At 39.1% G+C, this 27,934-nt stretch overlaps 1 protein-coding gene across 3 annotated transcripts; it reads left to right on the top strand.

Moving 5' to 3' along the window:
- Nucleotides 1–99: 99 nt before the first annotated feature.
- chd4a (chromodomain helicase DNA binding protein 4a) lies at nucleotides 100–27,934 on the top strand. Of its 3 annotated transcripts, none has more exons than XM_065285968.1 (41): nucleotides 100–118; nucleotides 5,774–5,902; nucleotides 8,382–8,503; nucleotides 11,178–11,396; nucleotides 11,499–11,617; nucleotides 11,698–11,963; nucleotides 12,168–12,292; nucleotides 12,456–12,591; nucleotides 13,208–13,377; nucleotides 13,711–13,947; nucleotides 15,592–15,795; nucleotides 16,802–17,013; nucleotides 17,106–17,237; nucleotides 17,426–17,525; nucleotides 17,621–17,812; nucleotides 19,182–19,382; nucleotides 19,460–19,597; nucleotides 19,811–19,932; nucleotides 21,387–21,560; nucleotides 21,701–21,842; nucleotides 21,971–22,102; nucleotides 22,422–22,539; nucleotides 22,703–22,827; nucleotides 22,956–23,048; nucleotides 23,132–23,270; nucleotides 23,357–23,526; nucleotides 23,700–23,877; nucleotides 23,985–24,071; nucleotides 24,151–24,242; nucleotides 24,334–24,467; nucleotides 24,574–24,718; nucleotides 25,309–25,471; nucleotides 25,562–25,659; nucleotides 25,801–26,017; nucleotides 26,268–26,330; nucleotides 26,409–26,561; nucleotides 26,734–26,842; nucleotides 26,942–27,074; nucleotides 27,156–27,351; nucleotides 27,436–27,599; nucleotides 27,696–27,934. In XM_065285968.1, the coding sequence occupies exons 2-41, from the start codon at nucleotides 5,848–5,850 to the stop codon at nucleotides 27,705–27,707; spliced, it is 5,787 nt and encodes a 1,928-aa protein (XP_065142040.1). In that variant the 5' UTR covers nucleotides 100–118; nucleotides 5,774–5,847; the 3' UTR covers nucleotides 27,708–27,934. The 3 variants fall into 3 exon arrangements, with proteins under 3 accessions (XP_065142040.1, XP_065142022.1, XP_065142030.1); XM_065285950.2 differs by lacking the exon at nucleotides 100–118 and adding an exon at nucleotides 5,089–5,325; XM_065285958.2 differs by lacking the exon at nucleotides 100–118 and adding an exon at nucleotides 5,497–5,645.

Raw genomic sequence — 27,934 nt, 5'->3', positions numbered from 1 at the left:
GGTGTTGCAATGTTCCTCTGTGGTTTCCTGGTAAAAATAGACGACGGAATTGGTTTTGGATTAGAAAAACAAGGAAATGGTTGAATGCAGAAGCATGAAACTTAATCCAGTCTTAAAGGTAAATATTTGTATGCTAATATGTCAAAACAATTGTCTCTCTGATACCACATTGACATTCTAGAATAAATTCATTTAAATATGGAATGGGAAAAGTAAACAAATGAATGTAAAAATGGATATAAAAATGATTACATTACTCTGTGTATATACATATATGAAGAGTTTGGTTCCAAAACGCAATAAATCCATTTAGACTAATTTCGGTAAAAATGTGTTTAGTGACAAGATGAAAACCACTATTTTCTGTTACAAACTTTCACATAGCATCTTTAGGTTATAATAACATTAACATTTTCAAAGATTTATTATAAAAACTGCTACAAATCTATTGAATCAATATTTAAATGTGCATTCATCTTTGCCGTGTTATATTCATTTAGTTGACTAGTGGTATACACTGATAAAAAAATAAACATTAATTGCTTTAAACAAACACTTACGTTGTCAGATTAAGAACAATGTCATTGGTGCTGTCATCCTTGGAACGTCGTCGCTGAATTTTTTTGACAGCGATCAGTTATAAAATGTTTTGGTCCTGCTCGATTTTCATTGACTTTGAGTAAAATAATGGAAAGTTTTTCATAAGATCCCCTGGGGTCAATGTGTTAGAATGACGGAAGCTTGATGCTATCATGTGAAAACAAGCAACAGCCAGCATTTTTCCGTCGCCCGAGTGGCTTACGATTCTTCCCCGCCACAGAAAACCATCCAAGGTTTATCAATTCCACCAAAGTATTGTTTTGTTTTTGTTTGTTTGTTGATCATGAAGTACAAAGTTGATTAGGAAAACTAGGATTACGTGTGTATTTAACGCGCTACCATTGTTGTTTACAACGCGTAAAATGGTGCGCTGTAATTTCTGAATTGCATTCTGCAGAGAAGGAGGGGTGCCGTTTATCGCGTTTTGGGACAAAAGGGGAAAAGATGACAGAATAACATGCGTATATTGGATTTTGCGTAAAATTAAGAATTTACTATTTAATACTGACCTAATACAATACAGATTTTGGTGGTAACTCTTTTTTTTATATTTTGAATGCGCGTTATCTAGTCAATTAAGTTTTTATGGCAATCCATATTTCCATTTTTAACCACTAGGTGGTGCTCTTACCCAACTTATAAAACACTAAAGCATCCACAGATCCAAAAACAGTAAAACCTCTGTGTATGTTTTGATCATTGTTCTGTTAGAAGTAATATCTAACAAAAGTCCTTAATTACAAAAATGCAATTATCTCAGCTGTTTGTTCAAAATTTTGTATTTTTAATGAAACCTACCAATATTTGACATGTAATAAAAAAGAACTAATGAAGAGAGGATGAACTTTTTTGTTTGATAGCAGAGGGTCTGTTCTTTCATTTGATATCGATATTGTATTTATATATATATATATATATATATATATATATATATATATAAAAACATTTTCTGGAAGGCATTCAACTTTTGTGAAAATCGTAAAAAATGCTGGTGCTGGCCAGCAACTTTTTAAAAAAACGCTGGCAGGGAAAGAGTTAAAGAGTTATATTAACATTTGTGATCAGCGTGTCATTGCCACAAGATGCCAGAATTAATCAAAGGTTTCTACCATGTGTCCAATTCAAATTCAAAAACATCCAAAGTGACTTACAGTGCAGGTATCCACCAACATGTGTGTTCCCTGGGAATCGAACCCATGACCTTTTGCACTGCAAAACAATGCAATATCAATTTGAGCTACAGGAACACTATTCCACATTATGCATCTAAGAAATCTGTGTCTCAACCGATTGTAATAAATAAAATAATGTAGAAACATGACAATCTTCTAGCGAATGCTAACATCTGCTAATACAAGTGGATTATTCTGACCATGCCAGTTCCACTTGGCACATAATTTATTATCCAGTTTTCCAGTCAGCCACCAGAGGTCAGCATCAACACATGTCATTATTCTAGTTAACAGCTCAAATTGTAAAATCAAGTTCATATAACTCAGTTGGTAGAGCATGGTGCTTGCAAGGCAAAAGTCATGGGTTAAAGTCCTAAGTATACGAATGAAATGTTTAGCTCGAATGTACTGTAAGTCACTTTGGACGAATACCACAATGGAAATGCATAAATGTTACTTGCCATCAAAACATCTAAAAGTCATAAGGTGTTACAGGACGACATATATCTGGAGATTGGGATATACACGCCTGCTAATGTCGCCAGTGGGAAGTGAACAAGTAAAAGCCTGCAATGTTTATGTCTGGTGCATGCATTATAAAGACTATTTTAAACATGGCTACAAGGATATTTTACAATACTGGATGACTTCCCCAGATAGCAACATGAGGAAGATACGGTACATATAGTACCACCTGTCAAGCGACCAGACCATGTTAATAAAATCTTTGGAACAGTATTAATTGGTACCGTCTTTTGAAAAGGGTTTGTGAAATGTTATTGATATCTGTGAGATGCTATTGAATCAGTGATTTCTCTCTTTCATTCCCTTATAGTGTAACATTGGCAAAGGCATCTAAATAAATTTTCCTTTAAAAAAAAAAACAATGCGATGTGCACACATTGCGATGCTGAAACGATATTTTGTGAAGACCTACATTATATGTTTTTATAGTGCTGAAGATAATGTATAGACAAATGACATTAAGGCATGGCCAACCCAGCGTGCTCAATAAATATTATTCACTAGAAAAGAGTAAGTATTTGACCTCATTTCAGATGTTTCCATTGGTAACAGTTGGGTTGGGGAAATTTCTTAATAAATGCTAAAAATAAACAACCTCCAGTGATTCCTCTCCTCTGATGACACGCTAAGCATAATTAATAATGATATATAAAAATAAATAAACTGCATTGATCAGTTTCTAAGTAATTCTTATGTATACAGCACACATATATGTATAAGCAAAGCGTTAGCCTGCAATACATGAACATTTATTGTAAATTTGCATGTAACAATATGATAAAAATAATTGGTTGCTATGCATAGAGGATGGGAAACATTATGATATGAAATAAACATGGGAGATCTCTGAGATCTGCAGTGCCTATAGGGACAAATTGCTTCCCTTTTTTTTTCATTTTAAGGACTCTGCATTGCACACAGATGCAAAAGAAACACAGTGTATGGTACTGAATGATGAACGTCTACTGTCAACAATGAACCTCTAAACCTATACAACACAACAATTTACATGTATTGTGTTTAGGCTGAGATTAAAGTGGGGGGTGCAAGCTAGATGACCGGCATATTATGGGATGTCTGGGACATTAGAGAGGGGGAGGGGTGTGTATGGGGTTGAATGGTAAGGGGAGAGCAGAATATTGCATTCAAGAAGACTATTTAATTTTAATTATTTTTATGGTATATATTTTGTTTTTGTGGCAGATCTTTCAATACAACACAAAGACCAGAACATTGCTGGTTAGTTTGTGAGAACTTATGGCGTGGGTGCGTACACGTAGGTAGGTGGTGTTCTTGTGGTGCATTACCTTTTTAATGATTAGGATGAGCCTTTAAAAGCAAAGTCAATCTAGTATCCATTAGAGAACCTGAAACAGAGGAAACATAGACATCTTAAGCATAGCACTTCATGATGCTATATTAAACGCTATAGCATAAATCCATGCATTATCGTTTGAAGGTTACCATAATTTTTTACAGGCAAAGTTGTCTGCTTACGAGTTTATCATCTCTGATGGTCTCCATATGTGGCCCTTTGCCCAGTTATGGAGTCACGTTTAGAAATGGTAGGTGGGGGGGGGTCTAGCAGAGAGCGTAAAAGAGTATTATGTTCATTTTAGCATGCATGGTAATCTGAAACCCCTCCCTTACACCCGCCCACCCCCCAAAACAGACACACACAGAAACACTGAACACCTCTTTCTTGCATATCTCCATGACAACGGCCAGCACAGGAAGAATATTATGGTCTGTGTTTTCTTTTGGCTGAGACGTTATTATTACTGGATATTTGGTGCTTTTGAGTGTGGAGGAGGGGTGCGCCTTAGTGGGTTGTCATGACAACCACCTCTATATTTCTTTGATATGTAATTATGGTATGTGGTGCCTACCACTTCCCATCCCCCACAAGAAATTGCATATGTATCTCAATATTTATTTGCGTATACGTGTGCATCGTGTCGGCCTGTATGCACGTTTCGAGAAATTTCGATGTTGTTAATGTCACTGCTCTGCATGCTGGTCAGTGTAATCTGTCAACACGATGTAAAAAAAGACAAATGGGTCAATCAAGGGGTGGCGTATACTAAAAACAATAATACAACTATGATATTCACACGCATTGCATCCCTTTCAAACGATATTGGATGATTTGGTGAATATAGGGCCTGGATTTCAACACATGTGCGGATGACATTTTACATCTTTTTGACATCAGTAGATGAGATCAAACTTCAAGAGCATACTAACATCCATATCTATATCTTTAGTTTTGCTTTCATTTTCCAGTTCTGCTCTTGTTTTAAGACCCCAACACAAAGTTAGGTGCACGTTAAAATAACTTTAACATTTCAAACAACCTAGAAAGCAATAACTTTCATATGAGTGAGGTAAGTTTTGATCATGGATGCCATTTTATATGCTCATTAATGGCTACTGTACGTACAGTAAGTCGATATTGAGAATAGCAATACAGAACTGGAAAGGAGTTGCTAATCGACTTTCCCCCCTCTCTTCCGGCTCAGTCCTCGTTCCTTCTTTTTTCGGAGTTATGGTTATTGTGGGATGTCAGTGACTATGTTCATTATTATGGGATGTTAACAGGGGTGGGAGGGGTGGCTGTCTCTATGGTAACAGTTGCTAAGGGCACGGTGGAATGGGGAAGATAGGGTCTGTCTTTGGTGTGGGGGGGTGGGGGTTATTATGGTCTGTATGTTGCAAGGTAACTACGCGGTGGGGGAGGGGTGAATGTCTGTATGTATGTGTATGTGTGAATATGGGGAGGGAGATTATTATGGGATGTCTGGCCCCTGATCTCTTTGTGTCTATGCAAAGGGTGTAAGTGGCAAAGGGAGAAACTGCGACGTTGTGTGCATCCTACAGCTGTGAAAGAAAAATATATATAACACAAGTCAATTAGAAACAGGAAACCTATTGTTTATACAAAGGAGCCAGTTCAACGTGGACACATCTTAAAGGTTGCATTAGCAGCATCTCTGTGTATTTGAAAAAGGGGAACAAGTCAAGTTGTGTGAGTACTTTCTAAGATTATATTACATTCCTCCTGGTTATATTTACAAAGATCATACAGTTTGCGACATCTCCGAATGCATAGGAACGAAAGGAACCTATAAAGTTAGGCACACATGGCTTGTAACACACAGGGGGAGAATTTAGCCGGTAAATCTAAAGACTCACTTTATGCAGGTTAGCCCTAGCCTGCTTAGCTAGTGTCTCTTAGCTGATCACCCACATTATGACCTATTTGACTATTAAGTCTCCATAACTTGTTTCAACCGCGTGTTTTTCAAAAGTTTAAGTGTCATTCATCTCCATCATTAAAAGAGAAAGGTTTGTACGCAGGACTATTTAGACAGATTCGCCTGCTTTTATGAATTGACCACTGTGATCAGCATGCTACCGTGACTATTAACTTCCGTTTTTATTGTTCTTGTGTTTTTTGCCTCCCCCGGCTTCAGGAAAGCACCAGAGGAGGAGAAAATCGCCACACAAGTTTTCACAATCCTCTCGAGCTGGTGGAAATATCGTCAATATGTCCGGCAGCGAGGACGATAGGGACGATTTTGAACATCGGTCGATGATGCAAGGTAAAATATTCACGTTTACTGATGCTAGTCACAACTTCACGTACGGTTCGGTGGGTTTTTCTGCTTTGCGTGGCATGTAGACCAAATCTGGATACAGTTGATCATTTTAAACGGATTATTTGATTTGTATTTTTATCTTTTATTGGAAATGCGAAGCTAACGAGATTCCTTTATCTATCTGAGCAGCGGCTAGGCGGCTAATCCAACAACAAGCAGGGTTGTTATAAGATATATCACTTCATGAAAAGCACTGAACATCTAAAATGATTATTTTCACGTATAAACAATCAGATACATTTGAAAAACATGGCTGTTTTATCACCCGCTCGATTTTTTCCTGTCAGTGGTTCTGTTGTCATTTTTACGCGGCTAATCGTCGACCGACCAAAGCAGTCGATTTTCACGATTGCAGTCAAATATAATATTTAATATCGGCCAGTGTGGCACACAATGGTGATGTTAACGCCGTAAGGTGTTCATTGAACATCGTTGACCGATTTTATGTAGGCATTTGTGGTGTTTTGTTGTGTTGTTGTACCGGCATCGCGGCCTACCGGTATCAGTCGCGTGCGCGTTCGAGTTTGACGCGTGAAGATTTTCAATGCTCTCGCGCTCAGTCGTTTCGCGGGCTATTGGAAAATGCGCTAAAACGCGTTTGTTTTACGATTAACCTTCATTTTAAAACGTTTAAAATGTTTTGCACATCAGTTAGCATGTGCAGGAATCGGATATGACGCCAGTTTTTCAGGGAAATGGTTTAAAGGGGGCTTTAAACGTCAGAATTCAATGTGCTTTCTGACTAAAGCAAAATACTCTTTTTACGTTTTATTCTTTTACTCGTTTACTAGTTCAGCATGTGCGGTTACCTGTAATCACTTTCACAAAGAAAGTTAAACATGTGTAAGTATAAGATTTATTCAAACCACTGTCTGTCAAAAAAACGGATATAAAACAGCAGTATATTGTTTTTCATAATTAAATCCGAGCCCTCTTAAGATAGTATTGGATGTATTATGGTCTAGAAGTACTTACAGATATATAACTACGTGACGTCATTCAAAATAGCTTGCAAGCTGTTGTCTTTCTTCAACAGTAATATTGGATGATGGAATGTACTAAGATATGATCAAAGATTCGAGAAAAGGGATTCTCAAGATTTTGTTGAGAATCAAAATATTACATGTTGTTTTGGGGTTTTAGATTTTGTTTCAAAGTATACATGTATAATGTTCAAAGACTGCTGCTGTTTCAGTAAGTTTGGCTTTACGGCTAGAATAACAGGCAATTATAGTGAACAAATCTAATATAAATGCAAGATTTTTACCTATTACATAAAGCAGCCACATGACTGTCCTGTTATTAATATCCGGAAAGACTTTTCTCACTGCGCTTAACACTGGGTTATCTTCGTTAAACCCCATTTGCAACCCTAGGTTAAGTAGCGTTTCACACTTAAAATTAAAAAATCGGGTTATCCCTGAAATTAACTTGGGGTTATGAAACCCTGCTCCAAAGCAGGGGTTAACTCCGCATTGCGGTGCCAATCACATGCAGTGTAAAACAAACTGGGATTAGAATATTATGACGTGATGCTTGGCATGGACAGCCAATCAGAAACTCAGGAGCACATATAACAATGTGTACTGAAAACACCTGAATTGGAGTAAAAAATGACATCGCAGGAGACTTAAAACAGCCAAGAGAGATTTAAGTTGAGACCGGTTCTGTCACTGACACGGAAGTGCAAGACGAGCAGTTATTTTAAAGCGTCAATGCACTATTTTAATTCGGTCAGTTTGCCATCGCTTTATCCAATCATGATTGTTGACACGTCAAATAATGCAAATGAAAATGTTAACCCAGGGTTTAAGAATGCACAGTGTGTCAGATTATGATACCCAGGGCTATCTCTTAACCCCTGGTTAAGTATGAACATTGTGAAACCTGGGATTTAGAATAACCCGGGGGTTAACTATTTCAAGTGTGAAAAGCCCTAGACTGTCACTTACAAATCTACACATCCCTTCCATTTTTATTAATTTATTAAGTATTTTAATATATTGGTTTAAGTTGTGCACCACATCAGATTTTACCATCTCTCAGTCAAATCTGCAGATTATTACAGTTTGCGGACTTCCTGATCTCATCCTGTAAAAACTATGTCAGATGAAATACCGATATCTTGATAGTCATTGTGTCATTTAATACTTCCCGTATCACTGTTTTATTTATAGACCATGGCAACACTAATGGAAAGGGCCAAAAATCGCACCTCAGCAGTGTTTTCAACCAACACTGCTGGAATGACTCAAATAGGTTTCTGAATGAATAATCTATCCCTGTGCTTTTATTGGGTTAAACGTCAGTTTCATCGAACACCACCAATGATTAATGGACTTAAGTAGCAACACAGCATCTGAATAATGCTCCTGCATGGTAATAAGACAGTGATTTGATTTGACACATTTTTGTTGAACAGATGAGGACGACCTGGATGAAGAGATGTCAGAGAATGAAGCCCCCAAGGTGAAGAAGAAGAAGAAAGCCAAAAAAAGTAGCCGCGAGAGCAAAGGCAGCAAGAGAAGTCGCTCCCGCAGAGAGGTAATGCCTTTTTCTAAAGGTATTTGTGGATATTACAATATGCCTGAGAACGCAGTGTACTTATGTTATGGATTACAAACACCCCCTACTGTCCTGATAAAAAACAGCAATTCAGTACACAATTGCATTTTCTTAAAAACTACTACATCATGAATCTGCATTTCATTATTGAGAGCCAAAGCAGTTGTGTTTAAAAGTGCATTTGTGCCATGTTGTCAACCTTGCATATTATACAGTCCTTAAAGAAATTTTTTTTTTTTTGAGGTTGTTGCAGTCAAAAATCCTTGATCTTGCGTGCCGTTTTCTTAAAAAAATGCGATGTAATATGCGGGGTATTTATGAAATTTTATGCAATGAAATTGCGTGAACTTGCAAAAACTCTTTGCAGCTTTTGAATGAGGTTCACGTCACATAATCACGTCACTTTACAAAGTTCCCATGGAAACAGTGAAAAAGGAAACATGGAAAAAGATGTATGCGATTTTTGCATTATGAAATCATGCAAGCTCCGTATATTTAGTGCACGAAAATCTGCAATTTATTCTGCGAAAGTGTGGTGTATTTGGGTATTTTTTTTATTATAATTGACTAAATGTTGAGGATTATGGTCTAGAACTAGAAGAATCAGATGCGTAAATGAGTGCGTTAACATGCACAGTCTTACGCCGATTATGCTTAATAAACTGATAACACGTTGGGTCATGTAAACGCGTAAAACGGTTTTCTTTAATCGGGGAAAGCCCATAAACGGTGTAAGCAAAAAACGATCGGCACAGGTAGTTTTTTGATCATTACGCCGATTCCGCGTGGCATGTAAACACATTAACCGGCTTTCTCACGGTTTTGTCCATGTGTGCATGTCTCCGTGTATGAAAGATAAACGTCACACGCGGAAGTAAGTGCAAAGTAATGCATAAAAGTCTCCGCTCGACTAAAGCAGTTGGCAGAGAAACTGTTAAAATAGAAGCTAATGTTACATTTACAGGTTCTGCAGACACGAGAAGAGATACAACAATATAGCTTAAGACAGATATGCCGTCGGCTTTCTGATCGACTATTATGTACTATTATGTATTATGTATGCGGTGATGTCACTGCCTGCGAGAAAACTGATAATTCCCCAAGCCCATGTAAACGCATTTGTCTGCATAGGCAGCTTATTGATTTGCATGTAAACGCGTGAAAACAGTTTTCTATAATAAGCAGATTTTTGATAGTTATCCGCTTATTCTGTGCATATAAACGTACTCATTGTAAACTAAATAGATTAAAGTCAATTTTTGCATCATTGTACGTTACTGTTATGAAGACATATACACATGACCACCATGTGTATGTGACAGAAATTGCTAGGCTTTTCATGCTTTGATTGCATCATGATCTAATATTTTATTCCCTGTATACCACGGTGTATAAATAAGTGGGTTTGGCTAACTCACAGGTGTGAAACTGCATGTAAGACTAAGTTTGATGAAGAAATATGGAAAACGATAAACATGAAACAATAAGACGAAAGAAGAAGAGTTGATGGTTAAAATTTAAACCTCTGGGCTGTTGAAATCTTTATTCTGATTGGTTGAGAAATGTTCCACAGGTATGCATTGTTTTTCGATATACGCGCACATCTGACCCGTCAAATGTCTTAAAATAACCACCAGAGCAATGTCTGTGGGATAAGTGAAATAATTGACTCCGGTCCAGAAAAATAATGCACATCCACGTTTTGCCACATTACCATTTCGGTTTGCATTATTTTGAATAATTCATTGGCCGTCGTCAATTATTCCTTACAGATGTGATTCTGTGGTATCTGTGGTTTTTGAACATGCCGCCCATGTACTGGAAGGCTTTCGCCTATGTCAGTAAAGTGATTATAGTTTTTTTTAAAGGGGCCATGGCATGAAAATCAGACTTTTTCCATGTTTAAGTGATATGATTGGGTCCCCAGTGCTTCTGTCAAGCTAGAAAATGTGAAAAAGATCAACCCAGTAACTAAAAATAGGTCATTTAAATTTGTCTCTCATTATAATTCACAGCAAAATTGAGGTTCAATGGCAACAAACCACCATCATGGTGATCAGTGTTTGCACTTCACCCGCTCATTTGCATTTTAAAGGACACACCCAAACGCCACATTTTTGCACACACCTACAAAGTGGCAATTTTAACATGATATAATAAATTATTAATATGGAATTTTGAGCTAAAACTTCACACACCTGCTTTGGGGACACCAAAGATTTATTTGACATCTTAAAAAGTCTTGTGACATGGCCCCTTTAATGATTTATTCCTAGGTTAAATTGAGCTCAGGACAAATTGGTTGCTAAAATGAAAGACATTTATCATTGCTTCGGTGTCTTTTAACTTTATAATCAATGTTTTGCATTTCAAATAACAAACATTGTAGGATTATTGCAAAATAAAAAAGCACATTTATGCATTTGTCAGAAACTATTGTACAGTGCATTTACACTATACATTCTGTAGTATGTATGTTTGCTGGGACTGAACCCATGACCTTTGCGTTGCTAACACAATGAACAACCAGCTGAGCTACAGTACAGAAACGCAATCATAAACTTGTAGTGACCATTTGTAGGACACAAAATGTACATACATTCATATACCTTTAATGCATTAATCTTCAAATGAAAATATCTTTGTGGTCCAGGATGTCAGTTCACCAGAACCAGCGGACGGCCCTGATCTGGATGATGAGGACGATCGTTCGGACAGCGAGGGAAGTGACTACACACCGGGCAAGAAAAAAAAGAAAAGAGCCAGCACATCAAAGGAGAAGAAGCGAAGCAGTTCTGCCGGCGAAAGAACCTCAGCGGCATCCAAACGCAGGGAACCTGAGGAAGATGAAGACGAGGATGATGATGATTCTGTAAGGAAATGTGATGTTATATGCTGTGTTAAAAAATATATATAATACCAGGAGTTGTTAGATCCTTCCTGATCTTTGTGAGTGTTTTGTACTGATTTGAAGGAGCCAAAGAGTTCCTCCCAGCTTCTTGATACGTGGGGTATGGAGGACATCGATCATGTCTTTACTGAGGAAGACTACAGAACTCTGACCAATTATAAAGCCTTCAGCCAGTTTGTCAGGTATGAATATATCTAACAAATAAAGCAATGCATTTTAAAAGATTTTCCCTAATTTCCAATTGTTTATTTCTCATCTGCAGGCCCCTAATCGCGGCCAAGAATCCCAAAATTGCTGTCTCCAAAATGATGATGGTTTTGGGTGCAAAGTGGCGAGAGTTCAGCACCAACAACCCTTTGCGGGGCGCAGCCGCTGCCACTACGGCTCTGGCAGCGGCCACCGCCGCAGCGTCTGTCGACGTCTCTGCAGTTGCAGAAGCTGCATCCGCTGCACCTGCACCCCCGCTCATTGCTGAACAATCTGCTCCGGTGGTTCCCATACGCAAGGCCAAGACTAAAGAGGGCAAGGGTGAGTGGAAAGGGGTTCAATTTCTGTGTGTGCTTATATTTTTTTAAATAATTTTGGAGCTTTGTTTTGTGTCAGGTGCTGTCTTTGAGCTACGTCTGTAGCTATATTAGCTTCCAAGTGTTTTTATTGTATTTATTGGTGGTTGTTTCCTAACAATATTCGATATGTGTATCACAAATCAGACTAACCCCTTGCTTGTTTCAGGTCCAAATGCACGCAAGAAGTCTAAGCCCGCTCCCAAACCTCAGGAGAAGAAGGTTAAGACCAAGAAGGTTGCTCCTTTGAAGATCAAACTAGGAGGCTTCAACAGCAAGAGGAAACGCTCATCTGTAATGATCGCTTTGTCTACTACTCTACTTTTCACATTACTTTGCCTCTGCTTTAACTTTAGACGTCGATAACTGATAACCAAATATGATTAACATATCAAGTTGTATTTTTTGCTCTTTTTTTATTTAACCATCTCCTTTGTTTTAAACGTGTCGTTTACAGAGCGAAGAGGATGATGTTGACGTGGACAGTGATTTCGATGACGGCAGCATGAACAGCGTGTCGGTGTCAAACGGTTCAAACAGTCGCAGCAGTCGTAGCAGCGCTAAGAAGAAGCCCAAGAAGAAGACGAAAAAGGGTGCGATGCCGTTTCTCGTGTCTGGCACTCTATTTATTAAGCCAGGGTAACACCCTGTGACTCACTTAATATCTGTGTTGATCTGTTTGAGAGCTGCTTGTTAAGGGACCCAAAATGTCTGCCAAAAACAGGCTGTTTAGGATTAAGGCCAGGAGTGTAGTCTGTTTTTTACATGTACGCGAATGTACATGCACAGTCGAAAGCACAGACTTGCAAAGCATGGTTTATGTAACTCATACGTGTACACAGAAGTTTGACGCATGCACATTGTGAAAAAATGCAATGCATCTCCTGGGCTACAAACTACATTTTAATGTACGCGTATGCACAACCTACACGTAGTACGCATGGGTACAACAATCCAGTATGTGTGTACGCAGACCCTTGCGTTTGCGTAAAAAAATTGTTAGGGTTGGGAATCATTTGGACCCTCATGATTCAATGCAGAATCGATTCTCGACGTACTAATTAGCATCATTTGTGATGTCGTTGCCGCATTTTTTTGCATTACATTTAAGTGTTTTGACTTAACTAAACGGTTTCAGTTTAGTGTTCACAAAAATGCACTTACAATGGAAGTCCGTTACCATGCTAAATACAAGGTGTCTTGTTTTAGGAGACGAAGAGGGTGATGGCTATGAAACTGATCATCAGGACTACTGTGAGGTCTGTCAGCAGGGTGGAGAGATCATTCTCTGTGACACCTGCCCGAGAGCCTATCACATGGTCTGCTTGGACCCAGACATGGAAAAGGCACCAGAAGGCACCTGGAGCTGCCCACACTGCGTAAGTGACTTCCTGCCATTATCTGGGCCAGCGACGGATAAAAGCGGTCGTTCTAATTAATGGTGCTTAGTGAGGCTTATACAACAAGAGTACAGGGTTTAAACAAATTCCTAACCCTAAGTATTGAACTTTATTCGGCATGGTTTATTCTGCAGCATGTATTGTAGTGAGAGTTGTGCTGCTGTTTTAAAATACACAATCTATGGTGGTGTTTAAACATTAACAGGCCATAAAATTACTTTTAAAGGGTAACCATTTAGTATCGCAAGGTTTATTATTGTTGTTTGAGGTGTCTATAATCATTATAAGTAAAACGTCTACTCCTTTTCTTAGGAGAAGATGGGCATTCAGTGGGAGGCACGTGAGGACGCGTCAGACGGTGAGGAAGATAATGAGGCCGGAGGCGGTGAGGCAGAAGAGGATGACCATCACATGGAGTTTTGCAGAGTTTGTAAAGATGGTGGAGAGCTTCTGTGCTGTGACTCCTGCCCTTCATCATACCACATCCACTGCCTTAACCCACCCCTACCCGAGATACCCAACGGAGAATGGATCTGTCCCCGATGCACTGTGAGTCAGCCTCTCAAGAGTTAATTTATGATTTAATTTATGAAGATATTTTTCCATATAACATGCTGATGTACACACAAATGATAGGCAGTCATATGTGACCCTGGACCACAAAACCAGTCAAAAGTCGCATAGGGATATACATCGCGACTTATACATTGTATGGGTCAAAATTATCTAAAAATCATTAAGGTATTAAGAAAAGATCATGTTCCATGAAGATTTTTTGTACATTTCCTCCCGTAAATATATCAACAATGTATTTATTATTAATAATATGTATTGGACTTTATTTGGACAACTTTAAAGGTGATTTTTCTTATTGTTTTGATATTTTTTGCACCCTCAGATTCTCAAATAGTTTTATCTCGGCGAAATATGTATCTTGTCCTATCATAACAAACTAGGGCTGGGCAATATGACCCAAAAAATTATCGAGAAAATGTTTTCCATATCAGTCGATATCGATAATTATCATGATAAATAACAAATCTTTACTCCTGTCAAATTTAAACTACTTTTTATTCAGAACATGACAAATACAAATACTAAAATCTTGTTTTAATGCATCTGTATTAAATGTAAATCTATTTGTTATGAAATCAACACATTTCTGACACAAAAGCAGCAGACTACTGTCACTTTAAGACCCAAGAAAGACTGCTTTAAGTTTCTATATACTGAGTAACAGCTGTTTATGTTCACTTAAACAAGAAAGAAAACTTAGTTCCGTGATCACGCGTGTGTTATACATATACGAGCTATACACGCTGATAAATGGATGTCAAGAGTGTCACGTTGCTGTGGGAGCGCACATACGCAAACACTACAGTATATTCACTGCAGTGGTGGATCTGCTGCTTTTCCTCAGTTTCCTGAATTTGTCCTGTAAATATACTTTTAAAGCTGTGCGGACGTGTGTGCGCGCAAGGCGGACGCTGAATGAAAGTACAGTATACTGCACCTATTGTGTCTGCTGTGTTTGACGAACCCTGTTTGCGCGTCCAACATTACACACAAGAAAATGTTTCCGCGCATTTGGATTCCGTGATTCCGTCCGCGTTATCCGCATCGCGAAAATCATAGGTCTCTACTAATAAATGAATAACTTGCCTCATCTTCCACTCCTTCAAGTCTAACTGTCACTGTGATTGTAAACCAAGAGCGCGTGCCGCATCCGGAAGTGCTCGCGCAACATTACGCACAGTGCGTAAAAATTATCGATCACTTATCGAACTGTCCTTATCGTTTTATCGGAAAAGTTTATATCGGTAAAATTATCGTTATCGAATTATCGCCCAGCACTATAACAAACCATACATCAATTTGAAAGCTTATTGATTCAGCTTTCAGACAATGTATAAATCTCAATAAAAAAAAGATCCTTATGACTGTTGTTTTGGTCCATGGTCAAATATCAATGGAATGACTGTTTATATTCTACGTTAGCAATGTTGTCCCCCCTTAGCGATTACGTGACCAGACGATTACATCTGTTCAATTTAACCCTCTGTGTTCAAATTCTCTAATGTAAAATAAACTGATGATGGGTAATATGTCTGTTTAATATAATTATGGTATTTTCTGCTACCTCAAAACTTGATGTATCCACGTCAATAGTTTATCTCGTAATTTTTTCCTCAGTGTCCTCATATGAAGGGTAAGGTGCAGAAGATTCTGACCTGGCGTTGGACTGAACCTCCTCCCCCGACCCCTGTTCCACGCCCTGCTGACCTTTCAGCCGAAGCTCCAGACCCCTCCCCATTGGCTGGTCGCCCTGAGAGGGAGTTTTTCGTTAAATGGCAAAATATGTCCTACTGGCACTGCTCCTGGGTTTCTGAACTACAGGTAAGATAAAGTTTGTGTTACAGAAAAATGTTTTATGAATTTCTTAACCAAATAAATTAGAGTGGCTGAAAACTCACCAAAGCACACAAAAGAGTTTTATGTATGTTTTAACTTACAATCACTACAGTACTGCTACACTTCTTGCATTTTGAGCCGCAACTAATGATTGTTTTCATAATCAATTTATCTATTATTTTTTCGATTATTCGGCTAAATATCTACTCAATTAGATTTTTCACTTATTGTAGCTAAATAAACCCTAAATTAGGATATTCACATGTAGAAGTGTACATTTAAAAGTTCAAAACCACACTTTGGTGCGGGAGCATGTGATGTCACAGACCAACTAATCGATAATGAAATTAATTGACAATTATTTTTCATAATCGATTATTATCGAATTTGTCATTTTAGTTGTTGCAGCCCTGTTTGTCTTCGACAGAAACGGTCCAGGTTTATTCTTAAAGGGGACATATCATGAAAATCTGACTTTTTCCATGTTTAAGTGCTATAATTGGGTCCCCAGTGCTTTTATCAACCTAGAAAATGTGATAAAGATCAACCGGTAACTTAGTTTTGGTAAACCATTCTCTGCAAGCATGTGAAAAAATAGGTCATTGAAATTTGGCTCCCCTTGTGATGTCAGATGGGGATAATACAGCACCTTAATCCTCACTATCCAATCACAGCACTGCCATTTAGTGCAGAGATCATCTAATTTGCATTTAAAAGCACACACCTAAAAACGCCACATTTTTGCTCGCACGTACAAATTGGCAATTTAAACATGCTATAATAAATTAACTATGGGGTATTTTAAGCTTGAACTTCACATACGTACTCTGGGGACACCAAAGATTTATTTGACATCTTAAATTCTTGTGAAATGTCTCTTTTAATCTATAATCTGTGAATTCAGGAAATAAAATCTGAAACTATAAATCAATATTGAATATAGAGTCCGTATAGAAATAGAAAATCTAAATTCATTTCTTGCTCTTTCCAGCTGGAGATGCACTGTCAGGTGATGTTCAGAAACTACCAACGCAAAAACGACATGGACGAGCCCCCACCCATAGACTTCGGCATTGAGGGAGAGGAGGACAAGAGCGACAAGAGGAAGAAAAAAGACCCAACCTATGCCAGGATGGAGGAGAAATACTATCGCTTTGGCATCAAGATGGAGTGGATGATGATTCATCGCATTCTGAACCACAGGTAGGACACACTTCAGTTTCACCTTTTCATCACTTTTTGATAATTTTTATGATTCTACTTTAATCTGACCTTCCACATTTTGAACCGTCTAGTGTGGATAAAAAGAGTAACATTCACTACCTCATTAAGTGGAGGGATGTAACATATGATCAGTCCACATGGGAGGCGGACGATATGGACATTCCTGAATTCGATGTCTACAAACTGCAGTACTGGAACCACAGGTATACACCCCATTGATATTTATAAATTATGTACCGATAAAAAAATTTGTATCGATATCTTAAAAATGTACACCACGGCAATGATGCACCATTTGTTAAATGTGTAAACAGGATGTGTACTGGTGTGAGAGAACTTGATTCTGAATCTGCTGTTTATGCACGCTGCCTTTTTTCCCTCTCTTTAAAAGGGAGTTAATGATGGGTGACGAAGGTAAACCAGGAAAGAGAATAAAGGTTAAAGGCAAGACGCGGAAACTAGACCGTCCTCCGGATAACCCTGTTGTGGATGTAAGTCACCATCATTGTTTGATCCTACATTGTATTGAGACTGCTTAAACTATCCACTCACCCTTCATTATGGAAATATGTCCCCCCTCTTTTAGCCGACCATAAAGTTTGATCGTCAGCCGGAATATCTGGACACTACCGGTGGAACGCTGCATCCCTACCAGCTGGAGGGTTTGAACTGGCTGCGCTTCTCCTGGGCTCAGGGAACCGATACTATTTTGGCAGACGAGATGGGTCTGGGGAAGACTGTTCAGACTGCTGTTTTCCTCTATTCACTGTATAAAGAGGTGTGCAGCTTTTAAATTAAGATCCTTTTTTGAATACATGACTGAATGGTTTTAGTAGCTGGTAGAGCATTGGGTTAGCAGTGCAAAATTCATGGGTTCAATTCCCATGTTTACCAAGAATGCACTGGATGTTACTTTGGATAAAAGCATCTGCATTTCATTGATTAATGCATTGGAAAAGAATTAGTTAAAGCACAATTTTATTTGACTTGAAATTTGCAAGATTGTGCTGCAATACCAAAATTATGATATGCTACATTTTATTGCTATTGGTAACCTCGCGGCTGGCATTTATGTTGTTAATGTTATTGCTAATGTTGAAGGCCCCTTGAACTAGGGGTGGGCGATAAATTGCCTGCGATTCTCATGTGTATCTCATCAGTAAAGCCGGTCTGGTGATTAGTAGTAAATTGTCATCACCTGCTTTCAAATGGAGCCGTATTTCTCAGAGAAGCTAGGCAAAATCGCGTTCATAACCTGGACAAATCGCATCCGATAATGTATGTGATTTTGTCGAGCTTCTCTGTGAAATACGGCTATGTGTAGTTAATGCCAACTGCACTGCAAAAAAATGATTTTCAAGAAAAAAATTCTAAGTATTTTTGTCTTGTTTTCAGTAAAAATATCTAAAAATTCTTAAATTAAGATGCTTTTTCTTGATGAGCAAAACGACCAAAGAAAATTATTCTAGTTTTTAGACAAAAATATCAAATTGAAGTGATTTTGTGCATAAAAAAAGCAAAAGAAATCTGCCAATGCGGTAGGCTAATTTTTCTAGTATTTTTTTATTTATTTAGTGTATAAGAAAAATTAAAAAAAAAAATTTGCTTACCCCATTGGCAGATTTTTTGCAGGCAATTACTTAAATGTGATATTTTTGGTCTAAAAACTAGACTTATTTTCTTGGGTCGTTTCGCTCATCAAGAAAAAGCATCTTAATTTAAGAATTTTTTGATATTTTTACTTAAAACAAGCCAAAAATACCGATTTTTTTTTTTCTTGAAAATCATTTTTGCAGTGTGTAAATTGCTATATTGGATATAAAAAAGTAGGCGCTTTATTTGGAAATAGAACTCGGACTTACAGTTTAGGGGGCGGGGTTAATAGATGCACCCGCCCAAGTCGTCTAGCTGACATCATCAGAGAATGATCGCCATAAGAGTGCGGAAGTACATTTCAGATTTTAATTAAAGTATATGGAGGCACAATCTTTAAAAATAATAATAATGACACCGATAAATAGTTTATAATAAACACAGAAATATTTCTTTAAAAAATAAGAGTTGTCAGTTTTGATTTCATGGGGACTTTAATATAAAGTCATGCTTTTCTTAGTATTTGTACAAATCATAGTATTCTCTTTCCCCAGGGTCACTCGAAGGGTCCATTCCTGGTAAGTGCCCCTCTCTCCACCATCATCAACTGGGAGCGCGAGTTTGAGATGTGGGCACCGGACATGTACGTGGTCACGTACGTTGGTGACAAAGACAGCAGGGCTGTCATCAGAGAAAACGAATTCTCTTTCGAGAACAACGCCATCCGCGGTGGCAAGAAAGCCTCTAGGATGAAGGTCAGTGAGATGGACCGCACACCATTTCCTGACAATTTTTAAACCCTTAATTGATAGTAACGAGTGTTTTCTTACAGAAAGAAGCATCTGTGAAGTTCCACGTTTTGCTGACCTCCTACGAGTTGATCACTATTGACACGGCCGTTCTGGGCTCCATCGACTGGGCATGTTTGGTGGTTGACGAAGCCCACAGACTGAAGAATAACCAATCAAAGGTCAGAACCAAATGATGTGTACATTGGGCAACTTTGGGGTGCGGAGGTGTTATATAGCAATCCATGCTATATAACTACTTGTATGATATACATACAAAGCAGCTTTACAGAATATTGATAAACATAGCAGGGGCTTTCAAATGTTCTTCATTGTATTGTTTGTTTGTATAAAGATTTAATATCCTGACACTGTGCTGTGTTGTTTATCGACAGTTTTTCAGGGTGTTGAACAACTACCCGCTACAGCACAAGCTCTTGTTGACCGGGACTCCATTACAAAACAACTTGGAAGAGCTTTTCCATCTGCTCAACTTCCTCACACCAGAGAGATTCAGGTGTGTTTGTGTTTGTTGTTGTGTTAAAGGGATAGTTCACCCAAAAATGAATATCACCCCATGATTTACTCACCCTCAAGCCATCCTCGATCTGAATGATTATCTTTTTTTAGACGAACACAATCAGAGTTATATTAGAACATTTCCTGGTTGTTCCAAGCTTTATAATGGTAGTAAATGGTGCTTCTGATTTGAAGCCAAAATAAAATGTGGACCAATCACAGCACCTGCGGTCTGCGTACAGCTGACGCGCTGTTAAAAATTTGGCGAGGTGCACATCAGGTTTGTGAATCTGGGGGAAAAAAATTCAAGGCCCTTGGAAGTTTTTGAAAATAAACAAAGATAGATACAGGTCATTGAAAGTGCTTGAATCTATTTTATGCTAGAAGTTTTCTGTGAAAAAAAATCCATATTATTCCCTGTGTAGTGTAGGATAATATCATAAAAATTCGAGACTTTTTAAGCACACGTGCTAAACTTTCACTTTAAATGCTTAAATCTTCTGTATGCCAATGTTGATTCATACCAAAATGCTTTTTTGCATATTTGTGTTTGACAAATGAAAATGTCTTGGGTTACGTATGTAACTGTTGTTCCCAGAGAAGGGAACGAGGCGCTGCGTCTCCCTTGCCATACTTCCTGCGTCCCTGTGATGTCGTCTTTGGGAATATTTCAGATAGCGATATACTTCCTGGCTCCCACGTCACCCGGTCTTTGTCGTTAAGCCTCACCATTGGTTGAATTTGATATACACATTCAGACACACTTACCACTGGAGCGTCCCCAAAGTGTCACCGAAGTGAAGCAGCGCTAGTTCCCTCGAAAGGGAACTGTAACAATGTATCTTTAAAGGTAACATAATGTAACCTTGCTCTCACTTGAAATGTGTCCCCACATTTAGTCCTAGAATTTGAAGGTATTGGACTTGGAAAGTCCTTGAAAGGTCCTTTGAACCAGAAGCTAGTTATTTTAAGTATTTTAAGTAAGTTTAAAATATAGTTATTTTTCTTACAAAGTTGCATCGATTGCCCTGAAAAGGCCTTTATTAACTCCCTGGAGCCGTGTGAATTACTTCTGTGAAGGATGGATGGACTTAATTTTGGCTTCAAATCAGAAGCACCATTTACTACCATTGTAAAGCTTGGAACAGCCAAGAAATCTAGCAGTATGGCTTGAGGGTTGGTAAACCATAGGGTAATTTTCATTTTTGGGTGAACTATTCCTTTAACTAAACATGATATAGGAGCTTGTATAGTTTTATAGCAATATGAAATGTATACATTTACAATGATTTAATTTTTTTTGCAAGTATTAAAAAGTAAACTGGTTTGTCTGGTTGAGAAGCCTTCAGTGGGTGTGAATCCATCATTGGTTGGCTGATTGAGTTTTACTAATGCCCTCCTATTGGTCTGGGTTTGCATGTAAACCGTCCTCACTTCATTTCCGCTCTGCAGTAATCTTGAGGGTTTCTTGGAGGAGTTTGCCGACATCGCCAAGGAGGACCAGATCAAAAAGCTTCACGATATGCTGGGACCGCACATGCTCAGGCGACTCAAAGCAGACGTGTTCAAGCACATGCCCTCCAAAACCGAGCTCATTGTGAGAGTAGAGCTCAGCCCTATGCAGAAGTAAGTGTGAGATGAGGGATGGACAAAATACTAGAGGAAGATCGTGACATATATCAGATATATCTTTTTTTTTTTTTTATCCTCTGTGTGGTGACTCATTTTGAGATGGTATTAATCAACATTTTGATCTGTGAATTCAGGAAATATTACAAGTTCATCCTGACGCGTAATTTTGAAGCTCTGAACACTCGCGGTGGAGGAAACCAAGTTTCTCTGCTCAATGTCGTCATGGACCTGAAGAAGTGCTGTAATCATCCTTATCTGTTCCCTGTTGCTGCTTCGGTACGTCTCGTTCGGTCGCTTTCTGTCTTGATAAGCGAATGATAATGTCTGTGATTTATATCATGATACAAATTAAGGTAGCTGATAAGACTTGTTGATGGTGATTTCTGATTGGTTGTGTAAAACAGGAAGCTGCCAAGTTGCCTAATGGGATGTACGAAGGCAGTGGCCTTACAAAAGCTGCTGGCAAATTGATGCTTTTGCAGAAGATGATGCGGAAACTCAAGGACGGCGGACACAGAGTTCTCATCTTCTCTCAGGTGAATACAAACAATTCAGCGAAGGGGGCATGCGACCTACAGTAATTTTGTCGTTTACTTTACATTTACAGTAAATGTTGGAGGATATTAGACACGATTATAAATTTTTTCCCCAGCGCTTCTGCAATTGTCTGTACGTCTTGTACACTACGTCATTTGTTGGTGAACATTTACATTAAATTTTAAATCAATTTAACTGGATGACCTAGATACAAGGCCTACTCACAAAGTCAGCAAAAAAACCAAGCACAAGATATTTTAAATTCAGTCACAATCGACCAAGTGATTGTACTAAAACATACTGTGACTATTTCAATAGATGACCAAAATGTTGGACCTGCTGGAGGACTTTTTGGAGAACGAGGGCTACAAATACGAACGTATCGACGGAAGTATTACAGGCGGGATGAGACAGGAAGCCATCGATCGCTTTAACGGTGAGATGGGATGCTTGATGAATGCAAAAGTAGAAATATTTACCTTGTCTTTGTTAGCATACACTCAGCCAGATCAGCTGTCAAAATATTTAAATGTATAATATTTAGTGACTGTATTCGTTTCCTATGTCTAATTTAATGCACTTTTGTTTTCTTCTTGTAGCCCCTGGTGCTCCTCAATTTGCATTTCTGTTGTCAACCAGAGCTGGAGGTCTGGGTATCAATCTGGCAACCGCAGACACTGTCATAATCTATGACTCCGATTGGAATCCTCACAACGACATTCAGGTGAGATCAGACTGAAATCTCTATGATATTACCTTCGAATGGATATCAAGTCTTGTTGCCAGATTTGTTTGGTGCGTAGATTTATGCAGATGAAATTGATTATTAACCTAATTTGTTTTTTTATTTAGGCCTTTAGCAGAGCTCACAGAATTGGGCAAAACAAGAAGGTGATGATCTATCGGTTCGTAACCAAAGCCTCAGTAGAAGAAAGAATCACTCAGGTACGTTCATGAGCGGTTCAGGACGCTCGACATCCCTCCGCCATCTTTAAATCAAACCTAAAGGTTTTCTCTTTTCTCTCAAGGTGGCCAAGAAGAAGATGATGTTGACTCACTTGGTTGTGCGCCCCGGATTGGGTTCAAAGACCGGCTCGATGTCCAAACAAGAATTGGATGACATCCTTAAATTTGGAACGGAGGAGCTCTTCAAGGATGACTTGGAAGGTGGCCTTACAAACCTTTCACTGTCAAACTTTCACAGTTGTGGATTTAAAGCTTGAAAGATATTGACTTTTTGTTTCTCTTTTAAGGAGAGAACAAAGAGGAGGACAGCAGCGTGATTCACTACGACGACAAAGCCATCGATCGACTGCTGGATCGTAACCAGGACGCCACAGATGACACGGAGATCCAGAGCATGAACGAGTATCTCAGCTCCTTCAAAGTGGCTCAGTACGTGGTCAAGGATGAGGAGGAAGCCGTAAGTGTCCATGAACTTATCAGATATGTTCAGAATGCAAACCCTAAACTAAAAGATTTTGGTGGCCTGAAGGACAAAAAGCCATTTAATATCTCTGGGCCAAAACTTTATACATCTGTATGCAACATGTTTAAAAAAAAAAAACCTCTTTCATCTGGTGTTCGGCTCCTCAGGAGGAGGAGGTTCAGAGGGAGATCATTAAGCAGGAGGAGAGCGTGGATCCAGATTACTGGGAGAAGCTGCTCCGACATCATTACGAGCAGCAGCAGGAGGATCTGGCCCGTAACCTCGGCAAAGGCAAACGAATCCGCAAACAAGTCAACTACAATGATGGCTCTCAGGAGGACAGAGGTGAGACCAAAACTGTGCATGAGGTGTTACAAAGCAATAAAAAGTGTTTAAACCTTTTCTTCAGTGCAGTTCAAACGTTAATACATTTCTTCTGTGCTCCATCACAGACTGGCAGGATGATCAATCCGACGGCCAATCGGATTACTCTGTCGCCTCAGAGGAAGGAGACGAAGACTTTGATGAGCGAACTGAAGGTGAGGCATAGTGTAAATCAAACACTTTGGAAATAGAAAAATGATAGCTGGAGGCTGAATCTTGCAATTTTTATTGCAGCCAATTCACGGCGACCCAACAGGAAAGGTCTCAGGAACGATAAAGACAAGCCGTTGCCCCCCCTGCTGGCCAGAGTGAGCGGCAACATCGAGGTGAGTGACCGAATCCAGAGTTTTTCCTTTCTTTCAAGCGTTCATACAATTAAAATCTAGTTTAATCTGAATTTTTTATTTTTTTTGTTAGGTGTTGGGTTTCAACGCTCGCCAGAGGAAGGCATTCCTGAACGCCGTGATGCGGTATGGGATGCCGCCGCAAGACGCCTTCACCACCCAGTGGCTCGTCCGAGATTTGCGCGGAAAGTCAGAGAGAGAGTTCAAGTGAGTTTTTGTGCCACTTTTGAGTTGAATGACAAGATTTTTGGTTTTCCAAATATATTTTGCAATATTTAACTTAATGTCACTCTTGTTTTTATCTCTCTTTCAGAGCTTATGTTTCCCTCTTCATGCGGCACTTGTGTGAACCTGGTGCTGATGGTGCTGAAAGCTTTGCTGATGGAGTTCCACGGGAGGGGTTGTCACGACAACACGTCCTCACTCGCATCGGTGTGATGTCATTGATCCGAAAGAAGGTACTTTACTTAGATTTCTATTTTTGTTTTTTTGCAGGTGGTTTGATCCAAAGTGACTTTATTTGCTGCATAGGAGTCAGTAGACGCATTTCCATTACCCTTTAAATTGCACAAATTGTCGCGAAACAATGTCGCGAAAAAGCAATATATAATTTTTTGGCCTTTACAGGTCATCTGATGTGCTTAAACATGATAATTCTTAAAAAAAAGTTTTGTTTTGTATTTGACTTCATGGGCCGTCACAAAAACAACAAGCGCTTGACATCAAAATATAGCGATAATTAAGGCGATTCGGTAGTCGTCTGTTTTACTCTCGCTGTATTTTGACATCCGTATGGTGTCGTATGAAGTAAAAAAACTGTCACCATAGTTTTTGAAATGACTTATAACGAGAGAAAAAAATAACTTTTACATCAATTAAAAATAAAAACGGTCATTTTGTAATATTTTTTTTATCAACATTTAGAAAATAGTGCTTAAGTGCGAATCTAACGTCTTCCTTGTTAGTTTTGCCGAATACATACATTTAACAATTGTTGCCTTTTTCTTAGTTTATCCGTTAATGAATGTTTAAACACTTCTGTGTTCAGGTGCAAGAGTTTGAGCATGTGAATGGTCAGTGGTCCATGCCCTGGATGATGGAGCTCAATGAAAATAAAATCGCATCCACTGCCGGCAGCCAACCGGACTCACCCAGCAAAACTTCCTCTACGGGCACTCCGGCAGATACGCAGCCGAACACGCCCGCCCCAGGTAACGCAACCTGGACCACCTTTTTAACCTGATTGCTGTATTATACTATTATATTTGTCGGATTGTTACATTTTTGTGTTTTTGTTTCAGAGGGTCTTCCCAAAGCAGAAGATGGTGTGAAAGAGACTGACAAAGAGGTCAAAAATGGAGAGAATGAGAAAGAATCCAGTGAAAGCAAAGACAATGATGTGAGTATCTGTGTGTGTTGTGTTGGTTATCATTCTTTATGGTTTACATCAGCACGACAGTGTGCTTAAGATCATCTTTGTAGTTAATTATAAAGAAATTCAGCTTTTTTAAAACTTTGTATGTAAAATAATTATCAAAAGGTCATTGCCATCCCGGATGATGAGGAGGATGTTTCTTCAGAAGAGAAAAGCAAAGAGAAGGTCAAAGCCAGCGACTCATCATCATCCTCCGATTCAGATAAGTTGGACAGCAAGCAGGATGAAGTAGAGAAGAAAGACGAGAAAGATGCCGAGGAGAAGACCGAAGAGATTAAATCCAAAGGATCTGAAGCTGACAAAGGAACTGCAGACACCAAAGGTAAAGGGTTATTTTTTTAAACAATTTGTACATTTTTATTGTTTTCTAGCCCATTGTAGTGTTAATCAAGGCTTCTTGGACCAAAAACGGCTTTATGTGACATTGTGCGAGTTCAGGAAAAAGCTTTCTGTTTAAATGAAAGCAGTCAATAACGTTAGCACTTGATTAAATGGCAAAAATATAATTTTAACGTGTAACAAATCAACTACGACACCCTCAGACCGTAACTATATTCATACTTTAATTATAGGAGAAAAGAAGGATGATGAACCTGAGAAGATGGACACTACTCCTGTTACAGATGAAAAGAAAGGTCTGTACCAAATCTCACTGGCTGTGACATCAAGTAGTCTCCTCCCACTTCACTCACCCATGTTGGTTTTCACTCCAGGTCAAAAGGAAGAGAAAGAATCTGGTAAGACGGAGGAGGTGAGTAAACTCCCGAATGGAGAAAGTGCCAAAGACGCCGCTGCAGGCGGAACAGAAGAGAGGAAGAAAGCAAAGAGCCGCTTCATGTTCAACATTGCAGATGGAGGATTTACTGGTAAGACTACAGTTCACAAAATGTCTCATTTAAATGTTCGGTTCATGTGACCCTGGACCACAAAAACAATCTTTGCACCCTCAGATTACAGATTTTCAAATATTTGCATCTTGACCAAATATACATAAATGAAAATCTTATTTATTCAGCTTTTACTATATGTTTCTTGCAGAATTACACTCTTTATGGCAAAATGAGGAGAGGGCCGCCACAGTTACCAAGAAGACCAATGAGATCTGGCATCGTCGCCATGACTACTGGCTACTCGCTGGAATCATACAGTATCCTTAACAAATCCCTGCTTATGCATACTATTCATGTTTCGGATATCTTTGCCAACTAAAGTGTCTATCATGAAATCTACCTTAACTCGCTCTCAGACACGGTTACGCCCGCTGGCAGGACATTCAAAATGACGTTCGGTTTGCTATTCTCAACGAGCCCTTTAAGGGCGAGATCAACCGAGGGAACTTCCTGGAGATCAAGAACAAGTTTCTGGCCAGGAGGTTCAAGGTATTTTTTAAATCCTTGCAATGTTTTCGTGAACATGTTTAAGTTTACGATGACTTGACGTGTGAACGCTCTCCTCTGCAGTTGCTGGAACAGGCGCTGGTCATCGAGGAACAGCTGCGCAGAGCTGCGTATCTGAACATGACCGAAGACCCGTCTCACCCCTCCATGGCTCTTAACACACGCTTCAGTGAAGTGGAGTGTCTTGCCGAATCTCACCAGCACTTGAGCAAAGAATCCATGTCGGGAAACAAACCCGCCAACGCCGTCCTGCACAAAGGTTCGAAACGTTACGTGTTTTTGGCACTTCTCCCATCGCTTGGGCTGTTGGGAAACTCATCGTGTTTTGTTTTATGCTTGACAGTGCTGAAACAGCTGGAAGAGTTGCTAAGCGACATGAAAGCAGATGTCACTCGTCTCCCGGCGACTATCGCCAGGATACCACCCGTTGCAGTGAGGCTGCAGATGTCGGAGAGGAACATCCTCAGTCGTTTGGCCAGCCGAGGACCAGACACACAGTCACAACAGGTACTGATCTACTCACTTGTACCTGAATATTTAAATGTGATGTGATGTATGGTCTCTTTTCTCATTGGCTGATTGGTTTGTGATTGTTTGTGACAGGTGCAGCAGTAGCCAGGGTTGAACTTTGAGAGCGATGCACACCATGTCTACATTCCTGATTGCACACGATATCTCGTCTTGACTTGAATTCACGGCCCCTCGTACTGTCCGATAAAATCTGGGGTCGTGTGTATTCAGGCTGTTGTTTTTTATTTTCCTAATATTGTTTACATAATATTGTTGATGATGGTTTTTGGGACCTAAAATAAAAATGTAATAAAGGTTTCTGTTCCTTTTAA

Source organism: Paramisgurnus dabryanus, chromosome 19, assembly GCF_030506205.2.
Source record: "Paramisgurnus dabryanus chromosome 19, PD_genome_1.1, whole genome shotgun sequence".
NCBI lineage: Eukaryota > Metazoa > Chordata > Actinopteri > Cypriniformes > Cobitidae > Paramisgurnus > Paramisgurnus dabryanus.
The sequence above is the reverse complement of the archived record's forward strand: the minus strand, read 5'-3'. Positions and strand labels throughout refer to the sequence as shown.

What these genes read in the sequence shown, in the direction of transcription:
- chd4a (XM_065285968.1), top strand. Translation starts at nt 5,848, where the DNA reads ATGTCCGGCAGCGAGGACGATAGGGACGATTTTGAACATCGGTCGATG. An exon ending in AGCCATCGATCGCTTTAACG is followed by an intron (nt 22,540 to 22,702) that starts GTGAGATGGGAT and finishes TTCTTCTTGTAG; the next exon opens with CCCCTGGTGCTCCTCAATTT. An exon ending in AGGAACTGCAGACACCAAAG is followed by an intron (nt 26,018 to 26,267) that starts GTAAAGGGTTAT and finishes CTTTAATTATAG; the next exon opens with GAGAAAAGAAGGATGATGAA.